The 13,084-nt window shown below is 45.1% G+C and overlaps 1 protein-coding gene across 2 annotated transcripts in view; it reads left to right on the top strand.

Moving 5' to 3' along the window:
* The window catches only part of PRKCB (protein kinase C beta), a 304,864-nt gene that overhangs the window by 271,286 nt on the left and 20,494 nt on the right, over positions 1-13,084 (top strand). For both annotated transcript variants that reach the window (XM_036992141.2, XM_036992139.2), the window contains exons 14-16: positions 2,759-2,839; positions 3,111-3,218; positions 7,784-7,924. In XM_036992141.2, coding sequence (XP_036848036.1) covers positions 2,759-2,839; positions 3,111-3,218; positions 7,784-7,924 — 330 coding nt within the window. The remainder of the gene's footprint in view (positions 1-2,758; positions 2,840-3,110; positions 3,219-7,783; positions 7,925-13,084) is intronic.

Raw genomic sequence — 13,084 nt, 5'->3', positions numbered from 1 at the left:
GAGAAAAATCAAAGTACAGAATGATAAATACAATATGATACTATTTATGAAAATAATACATAGAACACTACTGTATGTTTCTTGTGAGTATGTAGGTATGCATATAAAAGCATAGAAAATCTGAAAGATTACAGGCTGATTTTATAACATCAGTTACCTCTGAGGATAAGGGCACGGTAAAGGGAAATTAGTTCAATTTGTGTGCTGTTTAAATTTTTCACAAAGTAAATGTCTGTGTATTACTCGAGTAATTAAGAAACTTTAAAAAACTAATCCTTTACAGCTTTCTTCTGCTACCTGAAAGTAAAGCGTTCCTGTGAAACTTTTCATAAGCCAAAATGACATAAAGAAAAGAAGTAGCTACCATTAATTTGTGTGGAAAAATTAGTGAGCCTTCTCAGACCCAAAAAATAACCTCTCAGGCATTTCTGATACCTAAGGACACATCTTGCTCATGGATGCACAAAATAAATTGAGATAAAGTGCAGATGCTCACAGACACAGTTCACAGCTCTGGGGCTTGGTGCTGGGATGCTGAGCATGGTTCCTGGGGAAGGAGCTGGGCTGGGCCCCTCTCGCTGAGGGTGCTTGCTGCCTCAGTAAGCTGGCTGCAAGACAGATGCTGGACGTTCTCACAAAAAGTGAAAATTCTCTTCTTTTCGTTAGCTAAAACAGGTACTCATGAGGGTTGCAGTTAAAAGCCAAGTGGTGCAACTTGAACTTTTGAAAAGAAGGGACTATCAGTGTTAGGTCCCAGTGGTGTTTTCCCTGGGTGGCTTTCCTTGGTTTATTACCATTTTGTTAAACAGGACATCAGACACAATTCCTTCATCGGCCAGGAGTTCAATAATCTCTGGTTGGAAACTCTTGCCACACTTTACAGTCACCTGGGGAGTGAGTCTTTTAAGATGTAGGGTGTCTAGGTGTCACCCTAGATCAACTGCATCCAGAATCTCTACAGGGTGGGCACCCATATCTGTAGTTTTCAAAAGTCCCTGGGGCATTGTGTTGCCTGTAAGTGCAAGAAGCCCCACATTGTGTCCTGGTGAGGTCGCTTCCTCCTGTAGCCGGCTGCCCAGAGGAAGAAGCTGATGGTCAGGCTTTGACCCTGGCTTTGCCACTGGCTTACCACATCACCTCTGGCACAAACCACTCCCAGGCTCCATTTTCCTTTGTAAAAGGATCAACACGTTAGGTTGTCATGAGGATCATCAGATAAGACATGAAGCCCTTTAAAAGTGTGAAAACACTTTCAGTAAGTGTTCTCACCAAAAGCTTTTCATCGGCCTCTTGCTGCTAATTCTCCTCAGAGGGCATTTTGGATTTTAGGGGGGACACTGAGGTGGGAGCTGCAGTTTGATAAGCAGACATTCACTTTATAGTGATGTTTGCTCAGAAACATGAACTAAAACAAGCAATCCCTGAGTCAGAGAACTTTCTAGTAATAGCTAACATTTTAAGGGCATTAAGATGTGAGAGGCACATCTTTCTCTTTCATCCTCACGAAACCCCATGACACAGATATTATTATAAACTTCATTTTGTAGAAGAGGAAACTGAGATGTAAAGAAGTAACTTTAGGTCACATTAGGTCACACAATGGGGAAATACCATCAAGATTCAAAGTCTGAATTGTCTGACCCTCAAGCCTCCGCTCTTAACTTCGCTAAATTGCCTTTCACTCCTCTGATACAGTTAGTTTAACACCCCTATATAATGAAAGATGGAGGGTGACACAGCTATTCTAAACTTTGCTGTGTTCTGGCAATTCGGTAATAAATATCAAAAACTTTGAAGCTATGTATACCGTTTGATCCACCAATGCTATGTCTAGGAATTTATCTTAAAGAAACAATTGGACAAATCCCAAATATCTAATTACAAGGATATAACATATTATAGCAGCAGAAGGAACCTAGTCAGTTGGGAATTGATAAAGATTTTGGTCCATCAGTGGAATGCTCTACAGAGGTAAAAACTGATTATGTTGATATACAAATATTAGCATGGACATTTTAAGTGAATAAAATATTTATTAAAATTCCACATATTAAAGTCTTTATTTTTATGTAAAACAAATACATACATGCAAAGTTTAATATATATTAACAGAAAAGAATCTAAACAAAAATAAGACAAGGATTATGGGTGATTTTAATTGTATTTTGTAAGTTTATCTACATTTTTAAATAGCAAAATAGTATTAAATGCTATTACATTTTTTAACTTAAATTTTTAATTGTAAAAAGGCACATGACAGAAAATGTACCATGTTTACTGTTTCTAAGCATATAGCTCAGCAGTGTTAAATATATTCACATTGTTGTATAAATGTTACTGTTTTTTAATGAGAAACAAAGATGGTGTTTCTTCTTAAAAATGCCACACTTGCTGTATTAAAATTAAAAATAACACACTGTACTAAGTGCCTTTGAAAAGGCAATGTGACATCCACAGATGCTTCCCGTGCCCATAGTTACCTCTGTAAAGGATATCCATCCTCCTAAGGTAAAGAAACAGCTCAGGTGAGCACTGACACCCTTGTTCATTCTTTAGGCAGTGGCCTGCATCTGGGGCTGTGACAGTCAATTTAATTTTCCACAATAGGCACGTGATGGGCAAAGGAAGCCCTCTGCCTCTGCCTCCGTGTCCCCCTCCCTCAGCCATGCCCCATTCTTACTGTGGAAGAAGTGAGTATCCGTCTCCAGCCACAGCAAGAAGCTGCTTGCCTCCCTGATAGAATGCTTCTGTTTTCCAGATAATTGCTTATCAGCCCTATGGGAAGTCCGTGGACTGGTGGGCATTTGGAGTCCTGCTGTATGAAATGTTGGCTGGGCAGGTAATTGAATTTTAAGTGATTTGTAAGAAAAGTCCTCCCTCCCTCCATCCAAGTGGTTTCTTTAGAAAAAAGTGTCAACTTGATACCAGTTTGTGGATCCGAACTACTGTGACATCCAGAGTAACCCTAGTCCTTTGACCATTTTTCTTGTCTTCTCCCTGAAAGCCCCAGAGTGTGGCCTCCTGTGGAACCCAGAGAGGCAGGCCCATTGGTTTGGGGCAGTTGGGGAAGTTCAGGCAGGAATCCTCTCACCCTGCCCTCTGTCCCGCAGGCACCCTTTGAAGGGGAGGATGAGGATGAACTCTTCCAGTCCATCATGGAACACAACGTGGCTTATCCAAAGTCCATGTCCAAGGAAGCTGTGGCCATCTGTAAAGGGGTAGGTGAGCCTCATAAACCTTGCTGCCAGGATTGCCTCATGAGGAGTGGATTTGGGAACAGAGACTGAACTCCATCCCTTACTCCACTTGCCAACCCGTGAGCCCTGGTGTAGACCTGCTCCCTCCCAGAGGAAAGGGAGCTATTTTTTAATTTGCAAAAAAGTACCATAGAGGCAACAGCATCTTGCTGCTGGCTGGGGTCCAGGCTCCCACCCAGCACAGGGGTATGCTTAATGAATGAATGAAGTTGAATGAATGAAGTTGGAAGCGCAGAGACTCTGCCAAAGAGCTGGAACCCACAGGGAGGTGCACAAGAAGTCTGTCGCACAAATCTGTCAGCCTTAGCCTGCTTTGTTACATATGTATGTAGTTAATACTAAGAGGGTGTGTAACTTTTGTCCTAAGAAAATATCAGGTATTGTGTTTAAGGGATTCTCTAGATAAGCTGACCTAAATTTAGTGTCCCCAAACCCCCACTCTCCTTCCCAACCCACAAATGACTGAAAAGTATGCACATTGCAATGTGTGCAAATTGCACCTGTGAAAAAAGCAGGACACGTTTGCAGGTAAGGATTGCTAGTTATGCACCTTGTGTTAGCTCGGGATATGCTCGCAGTGACCTGGGTGAGTCCCTGGAGATCACTAGTCCTCTGCTCTGGTGCCATCAGGGTGACCTGAAGTACTTTTCCAGAATGCACAAACCTCACCCTCCCTGCCGGGATTAAGTCTGGGCATCTGTATTTTGAAAAAGTTCCCATGTGGCTCAAAAATCAGTGCCTTTAAACCTATTAGCCAAATGTGGTAACCTCTCAACTCTGATGAAACTGTGAGAACAGCACTATGAGACCCTCAAGAGAACGTGGCCCAGGAATGCTGCCTTTATAAAGTATCCGCTCTCACAGCAGCCAGGGCACAGGTGTGTTCTCAAGGTGAGAGTGTGGCCAGGCCTTCACCGTGGGTTCCCAACAGGTGTCTGAATAACTCAGGCTGCCACTCCTAGATGCTCCGGGTGTTTGCAGATTTCCCATGGCCCAGCCCAGCTCCTCCCGACTGCTCTTCCTGATCCAGTCAGGTGCCATCTGAGCTGGCTTGGGTGACGAACAGCTGGAAAACTCAGGCCATTTGTAGTAGCTGGGCCACCTTCTCTGTAGCAGCCCCTTGTGCCCCCACTACATTCCCACTCTTGGTGGGTCACCTCAGCTTTCTGTCTCAGCTGCATGATTTAAGATGCAAAACTCCTGGGGAAACCACATGTGAATCAATCCCTAACATCTTAAAGGGAATCGGTTGAAAATATTTTCTTTGAGAGTAGGGGGTAGGGAGAAGGAACATGAGGAAGAGAACACAGAGGCCCAGAGGCTCATTAGGAGCTTCAGCGTGGCTTGCAGAGAAGAGCAGGCCCAGAGTAAGACCAGTGCAGACCCCTGAACACGTTTTATGAGAGGGGAAGTGGGCAGAGGTCAGACACTGAGCTTTTTGTTTGCTTTAAAATTGCCATATTTAAAGAGCAGAGGATTTCCTACAAACATTCAACGTTTCAGCTTCTCTTGAAAAGTCCGATCTCATCACGCTCATCTGTCATTCCCACAAAGCCTCAGTTACTTGGACTGGAAGCCAGTGTCCCCTTTATATAGAGCTTGCCCTCTCTAATTTCCAGAAACCCCCATCTGTCCCAGTTCCATCTAGTTGCACATCCTGGCCCCGGCATTGTTAGCCACATGACTAGGTCACAGTTGTTCACTCTTGTCTGTAGATTGGGGTTGATGATAGCCTTACTTATAGGGTTCTCTGATGATTCACTGAGTTAATTCATCTGCATCACAGGAGTGCCTGGTGCTCAGCTCCCAATGCCCTGGGCTATAATTATTATTACTGTTGCTAATGCTGGCATTACTATGTTACTGCCAGGCTCCTCTCAACATTTGAGTTTGCCTCCACCATAGCAGCAATTTTTGAAGTGGGGGATTTTGGAGATCAAGTGACTCTTTGCAAATCTCAGCCCTTCCACTTTCTGGGTGTGTAGTCTTGAGCAAGGTACTTTGCACCTCTGGGCTTCTATTTCTTTTGCTCTACAAATGGAATACTACTACTCATTGAACAGTCTTTTGAGGGCGTTAGATGAGGTGACATAAGGGAAATCTCCTTGCATCATATTGGCACATAGTAGGTGCTCAGTTCGTGCTCTGAGCTCAGATCTTCCTCTTCACAAGTCTGTGCTGCCGGGACAGCTGGGGACTCTATATGGGTCATGGAGGAGAGAGGATTTTCCAGGTCAGCTGCTTTCAGCTTCAGCTCCAATTAGCAGGTTTCCCTGGTAGAGCAAATTTCTATTAATTTAGGACCCATAACCTTCAGGATTAACTGGGGTGACTTTCTTATTGTCGGGCTTGGGGACCTTTCTGAGTTGAGTGAGCTGAGTCCAGTGTGGACTTTTTCAAGGTTGAGGGTGCAAAGACAGGGTAATGCTCAAGTGAACAGCCCAGTGCTTCCTCGCAAACATCGGGCCCCAGGGGATGTGTCTGGGAGGTGGTCAGAGATTGGAACAGTGATTAAATCCAGCTGTCTGCATGGCTTCGGGCAGCTCAGCTCAGAGCAGAAGCTGGGCAGACTCACATTAGTGCTGGATGTTTCTACAGTGGCTTTTCTTATCTTGGCATCCTATTCTTTGCCTGGAAATTGAGCTAGGCTTTTGAAAACGGTCTCATTCCAATTGAAAAGTCCTTTATATGTCCATCCCATTAAAGACCCTATTTTCTACCAAAAAAAGAATTAGTATAACTTTGTTTAGACTGCCACTCCCGCTTTGAATAAATTTAAAGTGAACAGAAGCTCAAATGGGCTGCACGTTTGCATGAAAACAAGCAGAGTGTGTATAGCACTGGGAGAGCTCTGGGGTGGGCAGATCTGTTCAAAGCACCCTGCTGCTTAGCTTTGTGACCTTGGACAGATGACTGCTTCTCTGGACCCAATCTCTTTATCTAGAAAATGAGGGTAATAGTTGCTGAACCCTCAAAGCATTGTTGTGAAGATGTAATAGTAATGGGTAGTGGCTGGAAAGCTGTTAGCATGCAGCCTGTGTGTGTAGGAACTGCTCCGTACATGGAAGCTATTATTGGTATTATTAGTGGCAGTGCTAACCAAGACTTCATAGTCTTTTCTTTCCTGCGATGCCACATACAAAGAGCACTCCCATTCTCTTAATAGCCCAAGTTCTAAAGTTAGGCAGAGGCGGGATGCAGTCCCAGCCGTGCCACTTACTATCTCTGGGAGTCCTTGCTAGTTTAGTCACTTACCCTCTCTGTGTGTCCATTGTCTTATCATTCATACAGGAAAAATAACATACCCACCTCGTGGGTTATGTTGAGAAACGGGTATGATCATGCCTATAACTGAAGTAGCAGCTTGGAACATAAGTGTCCAGTTCTTTTTCCCCTGGAAAAGAAAATGTAAATGGAAAGTATGTGCATTTGTGTGTGTGTGTGTGTGTGTGTGTGTGTGTGTGTGTGTGTGTGTAGCAGGGTAGTTTCTGGTGTTGAGTTTATCTTAAAGCAGGAATCAGGCCAAGCTGAATGTCCAGTAGTGTGGGTGTGAATGGCTGGATTCATTCCTTCCCCATAATCCACAAGTCCTTGGCACAGTCTAAGGACTCTGACATCATGGGCTACTTGGTGTCAAGGGAACTCTGGGAAGCTTCCTGGACTTGTGCTTGTTAATCACTTTTGTTTCCTCTTTTCATGGCCTCTTGTCAGTTGTTTCTTTTTTTTTTTAATTGCCAGCTCCTTCATCTTTGCTGTCTGTGTATTTGGTGAAGTCTTGAGATCAGAGATATTTTCATGTGGCTTTAGATTCATTTACAAGAGGAAGCCTGTCTGGTTTCATCTTGGAGCATCTATTCATCTTGCTACTTAGCACCAGCTCAGAGACCCAAAGAGGAGGGTTTCGATAATTAAGTAATTTAAATGGAACGCCAAGGAAATCTCAGCGGAGTTTAGCATAATGTGTGATACAAACAAAATGAGCTGGGCTAGGTTTTGACTATTTAATGAGCTTTCAGAAAGTAATTACTTGAAACTCAGGTCCATTGGACTAATATTTTTTCTTCTGTTTTGTCATTTTCACAAGTGCTTTACTGAGAAATGCAAATATTGTCTGAATGAATGTAGCCTTTGCCTTGGTCAAACTCCAGCTTTCTTGTGGCGGGAGGGGACTTTGAAGATATTGAAGCTGTTCTGATTAAATGCACCAGTTGCATAAAACTCATTCTTAAACTGAAATGCATCGTGTGACATTTCTAACTTGAAGTTTAGGGCCCTGTTCAGGCTTAGGTTTGAAGAACCATCAAGGACCTTGCTCTGGGACAAGTAGCAGCAGGCACTATTGGCCAGTTGTCCTATTATAAAGAAAGACCTGGCTGGGAAATTATGGCTGGGATGCAAAGCAAAACAAAACAAAAAAAAATGAATTATATCTCTTTGTTGTGCTTTCTTCCCTAATTCACTGCAGTAATCATTTCCCATTTCCCCTCGTGAAGTTCATTAAACTCAGCCTTTCTCTTCTCCTGCAGCTGATGACAAAACACCCAGGCAAACGTCTGGGCTGTGGGCCCGAAGGCGAACGTGACATCAAAGAGCATGCGTTTTTCCGGTATATTGATTGGGAGAAACTTGAACGCAAAGAGATTCAGCCCCCGTATAAGCCAAAAGCCGTAAGTACACTGTTCTCTCTGAGTGTCGGGGACACGTACAGGACACGCTCTTTCCCTCTCCTGTGTACCCTCGATGCTCTCTGAGGAGTAGGCATTGATGCCTCTGCTTGAGCTTGTCTTTCAGTGCTCACATGTATGCACAAAAGCACTCGGCATGAAAATGGACATTTTCATTCCCACAGCCTGGCCTCTTTAAAGTCGGGAAAGACAATTGGTCTGGAGTTGTTGTAGTGATTCAATTACTGTAAATGTCTTAGCTGGCCACTTTTTGGGAATGGTTCTTTGGTGAGCAGAGTTCAGATCCATTTTTGGACTGTGATAAAGAATCTAATTTTGCCCTTGTTCTTTCCTGGGTTCAACTGTGTCATTTTCTTGTCATACTGACATTGGAAAGGTCATGTTGTTTACCTCAACAGTATTTAAATTTAATTCTGAAACATACACCTCATCTGAGTCAGTAAATCAAACAGCACCGCCAGCCAGCTCCTGTTCAAGGCAAAACAGAACGAAGCAGACGCTGATGTCCTGGCTCATAGATCTCCTGGAGGCTCTGGGTGTAGATTTGGCTTCAAATGAAAGTCTCACATTTCCCGTGGTCATGTGCGCATGGGAGGCTTCTCCATCCCTGAAGCCTCGGCAGGGAGTACTTCTCAGCCCTCGGGGAGCAGGAGTCTGCACTGAATTAACCAGAACTGTGATACACCTGGGAGGATATTTCTTTGTTTGATTAAGTAGAGGGGAGCCCTGGTGACTTCATTACGGGTTGTAAAAACTGCAGACTGTGGCTGAAAAGTGAACACAAACATTGTCACTGAAACCTGAAGTTGTAAGGATCTTAGATGTGAAGGTGGAAGAAAATGACAGTGATAATGGTGGTTATTTTGATGTCATGGTGATGAACTTCTTGGCCCCTTATTATGTGCCAGGCACCACATTAAGCACATTACAGGTAGCATCTAATTAAATCCTCACAATCACCGATTTATGCAGACACAGTGATTCCATGTAATGGAGTCTCAGGGAGGTTGAGCGCTGTGACCAAGGTCGCTCAGCCAGTGTGTGATAAGCAAGGAGTCAAACCTCAGACAGTTTGACTCCGTTAGAGGCATACCAGAATGCCTGGGGCAAAGGGCCTGTAGCTTACGCAAGCCTCCTGGACGACTCCACACGCCCTGGTGTTACACTTTCCCTTCCATGCAGATGACTGGAATCGCAGCCTTGCAGCATCCCCAGTGGGTCCTGTTCTCTCTGGGCACTTCCTGGTGTTAGGAAACCAGGTTGTTTAGAGGCAGCCAGTTCCATGCTGCAGCCGTGCACTTGCCACAAACTGATATATTGATATCAAATCAGCTTCTCCAGAACTGCCAGCCCGGGTCCTGTCCTTTCATCCAGAGCCTCTTCCTCTGTAGAGTGTCCTTCAGACATTTGCAGACACTGTCTTATCCTTACTCCTGAATCCTGTGATGTCCTGCCTTGACACCCACCTCTCCCGCCTGCAAGCGTGTCCCAAACGACATCACCTCCGGGTGCCTGTTGTCCTCTAAGTAATCAACATCCAATACAGACAGAGGATTGAGCACAATATGTGTAATAGTGCCTGAACCTTAGTGACTACAGTGGGTCCAACAACCTCTTGATTATTCTAGAGCCGGTGAACTTGGACGAGTCAGTCCCCCTCTCTGCTCCTCTGTTTCATCATCAGTAATGCCATGATGGCAATAGTTTCCCCATCAGAGGATCATTGTGACGCATAAAGCACTCAGTACATGCCTGGCACATAGTAGGCACTTTAGGAGAGTTGGTTATTATTTTTGTTCATGGTGCTGCACATTGATCAATGTCTGGTGCAGGGTCTCTGCGGGGCAGAACACTGTCGAATCCTGCTGATGCTGTTCCTTAAGATACTGTTCATGTGTACACGTGGGTTTGGGGCAGGGCCCCGCATGTCAGGCAGTAGTATCGTACTTTTATTGAATGATTTGGAGAAAGATCAGAAAGCCATTCAGAAGAGAATGGTTGTCCATTCAGGAATATGGGAACTTGGAGGGGGGACACGGTTCATTTGGGTTTTGAGGGGCTACTCATGAGGTCTCAAAGCACAGACCTTTCTTCTCACTGGCCAGACAAAAGATGCAAAATGCTTCTATCCCCACGAGCATTGAACCCAGTGACATTTGGGCTTCATTCTGTAGTTGTAGAGCCACGGGTCTCCAACACTGGTCCTCAGATCAGCAGACTCACTTGGGAACTTTAGGAATGGAATTCTCAGGCCCTGCCCCAGACCTCCTGAGTCAGAACCCCTGGGCGTGGGGACCTCCAGGCTGCGAATCTCTGCTCTGGAATTTAGTTTAAAAGCTCAGGCAGGGGAGCTAGGCAGAGGCCAGAGGTATGTGGCAAGGAAGAAATCTTTGTAAGAGGGAGATGCTGGTTGTCGCCCAGTCTGGGTGAGGAGTGGTGGCTTCTGGGAACAGGTCACAGACTCAGGTGACTGAGAGGCCCAGCAGGTAATGTACATGAGGAAAAGCCAGCTGGTGGGGACAGAGGTAGACTGGAGAGCTGGCAACCTATCTGCAAGCTCAGTGGGTATTATCTCTAGGTAAGCAGTTAGAGGATCCTGTTGATTATTACTTAATTGTAATGTTTTGATATTCTCCATAATAACAGTACCTTTTTCTGAGCCAGGGACTGGCTAGCCACATTTTCCCAGGGGGGATGCAGGCTCTGCATTTCTCCATCCAAACTTATGTATGAAATCTCTCTATTTTTTGATATACTGGCAACAAATTTTTAAAAATTAAACACAGTTCAGGTCAAAGAAAATACATTCCTGAGCCATATGTGACCCACGAACTGTCTGTGTATAACCTCTGGGGTTGTGATTACTACTCACAGGTTGACATTTAGCCAGTTCCTGTGAGTACTGGTTATTTACAACCAGAGTCCATCCTTACTGGTTAAATATTTTGACTATCCTTGCTAAGCAATAATGAATATTAAAGGTCTTATGCAGTATGTGGCTTATAGAAGGTGCTCAGGAAAAAGTAGCCATGCTTATTATTGATAATACAAAAAGATTACAGCAATCAATAGTGATCAACAGAATCCTTCAACTGTTCTGCATTTGATGTAGTTTCCAACCAGCCAGTGCCTTGAATTCCCTTGCATGGGTTACAGTGACTTTCAATATACAGTGACTGGACTGGGTTATATGTGTCAGGATTTTCTGCCACCAGCTCCAAGGGGAAGACAGCACTGCCCTTGATCCCTTAAGCTGACCACCCACTCATGGAATTCAACCTGTACATATGCCTTTCACAGTGCAGATGCCAGCCTTAGAGCCCCCATCCCCACCCAAGGATTTCACATTTCCGTTTCCCACACCTTCCGAAAGAACCGTGCTGTACGCAGAGTGCCATGTGTCTTGCGGGATATTAAAAGGCATGCAGGTATCTGCCATTGTTCCTGATTCGTGCATGCTATTAAATAGAGTGCGGCAGGAGAAAAAACATGGGGCAATAACAGAGGATTATATTCACACATCAGTGAAGGGTGCTATTATTGGAGGCTCATTAAAATGAGTTTTTAAGTTGCTCTCAGTGCCATCTTTTATTGTGTCAAGGAGCTGTTTGCAGAGTATTGTTTGAAACTACTGAAATACATAGCCTCGGTGTATTGTTTCAGGGCACCAGAGTAATTTTTTAAATATGCAGCTGATTGTGTCTCTCTCTTGCTTAAAGTCCCCCCCACCCCACAGCTCTCTGCTTCCCCCAGAATAATGTCAATTGTTCCTTAGCATATATGGCTTTTGGGGTCTTCCAAGGTCCAGCCTCTGCCTCCTCCCCAGCTTCGGGTCCTGACTCCAGGAATAAGTGTTTCTGAGCTTCTGTCAGTTCCTCAAATGTGCAGTGCCTTCTCTTGGATTCCTGGTTTTGTCCATGCAGAGCCGTCCTCCTGGGATGCCCAGCTCCCTTTTCCAAGCTGCCACCACCCCCCAGTACTCCTGGGGCCGTGCTCCTTCTCCCTCATCAAATCAGCAGACTGTCACCCCCTCAGGGAGGCTCTGACTGTTTCCGGAGGAGGACACATCCACTAGTGTCCTGTCAACAAACGCATCACAGTTGATTGTGATTACCTATTGAGTATCATGTCTGTCTTTTGACTAGACCAACTGACTATCTTTTTCAGTGTGGAATCCCAGGTTTTAACATAAGATTTAGCACCTAACAGGTGCTTGATCATTTTTACTTACTAAATGAATGAATGAAGGGCTGTAAAATAGGATGCTGCAATGCCCTGTACTAGGGACCATCGGAGATGCTTTGGGGATACATGTTAGAGCACAGGGTATTTTTCTCATGTTAAGAAGGGCGTCTCAAATCAATTGGTTGCTGTGTAAGTTACTACCTGGTTTCTAAGGGGACATCATTCAGGCACTGAATTGTATCTGTCATGGCATCGTGGGGTTGCGCCTGTGTGCTGGGGCAGGCTCTGATGATGTGGTGTATGAATTGCTGGACTCTGAGTAGAGAGGGCTGTGAGTCCTGCAGTCTGTCATTGTCCCATGCAATGCTGTGGGGACCATGACGTAGCCTAGCAGAGCTTCTTAAACTCCAGTGTGCTCACAGGAGTCACCTGGTATCTGGTTAAAATGTGGATTCTGATTCAGCCAGTCTGGGGTAGGACTTGAGATTCTGCATTTCTGATATGCTTGCAGGTGGTAGTGTGCCACTGGACCACAGGCTCCCTTGTGTAGCTGGGGTGAGAACATGTACTGTGGGGTGCCACCAGCCAGCAGGAGGAGTGGCAGGTCCTGCTGTAGTAGGACTTGAGATTCTGCATTTCTGATATGCTTGCAGGTGGTAGTGTGCCACTGGACCACAGGCTCCCTTGTGTAGCTGGGGTGAGAACATGTACTGTGGGGTGCCACCAGCCAGCAGGAGGAGTGGCAGGTCCTGCTGTAGTCGGTGTGTTGTGTAGGATGCTGAAGGCTGTACTGAAGGGGTGGGTAAGTGCTAGTTCAGTATGTGCTGCTGAATGTGGCTCAGGGCACCCAGCAGGCTCTTGTGGTCAATGCGTGGGGGGTGGGAGGTGCTAGTCTTGTGCAGGAGGCAGAATATGTGGCTGTGTGCATGGTGGAGTGAAAAGCGGTGTGTTCTGCCT

Source organism: Manis javanica, chromosome 10 (assembly GCF_040802235.1).
Source record: "Manis javanica isolate MJ-LG chromosome 10, MJ_LKY, whole genome shotgun sequence".
Classification (NCBI taxonomy): Eukaryota; Metazoa; Chordata; class Mammalia; order Pholidota; family Manidae; genus Manis; species Manis javanica.
Note: the sequence above shows the minus strand (reverse complement) of the source record. Positions and strands in the feature narration are given on the sequence as shown.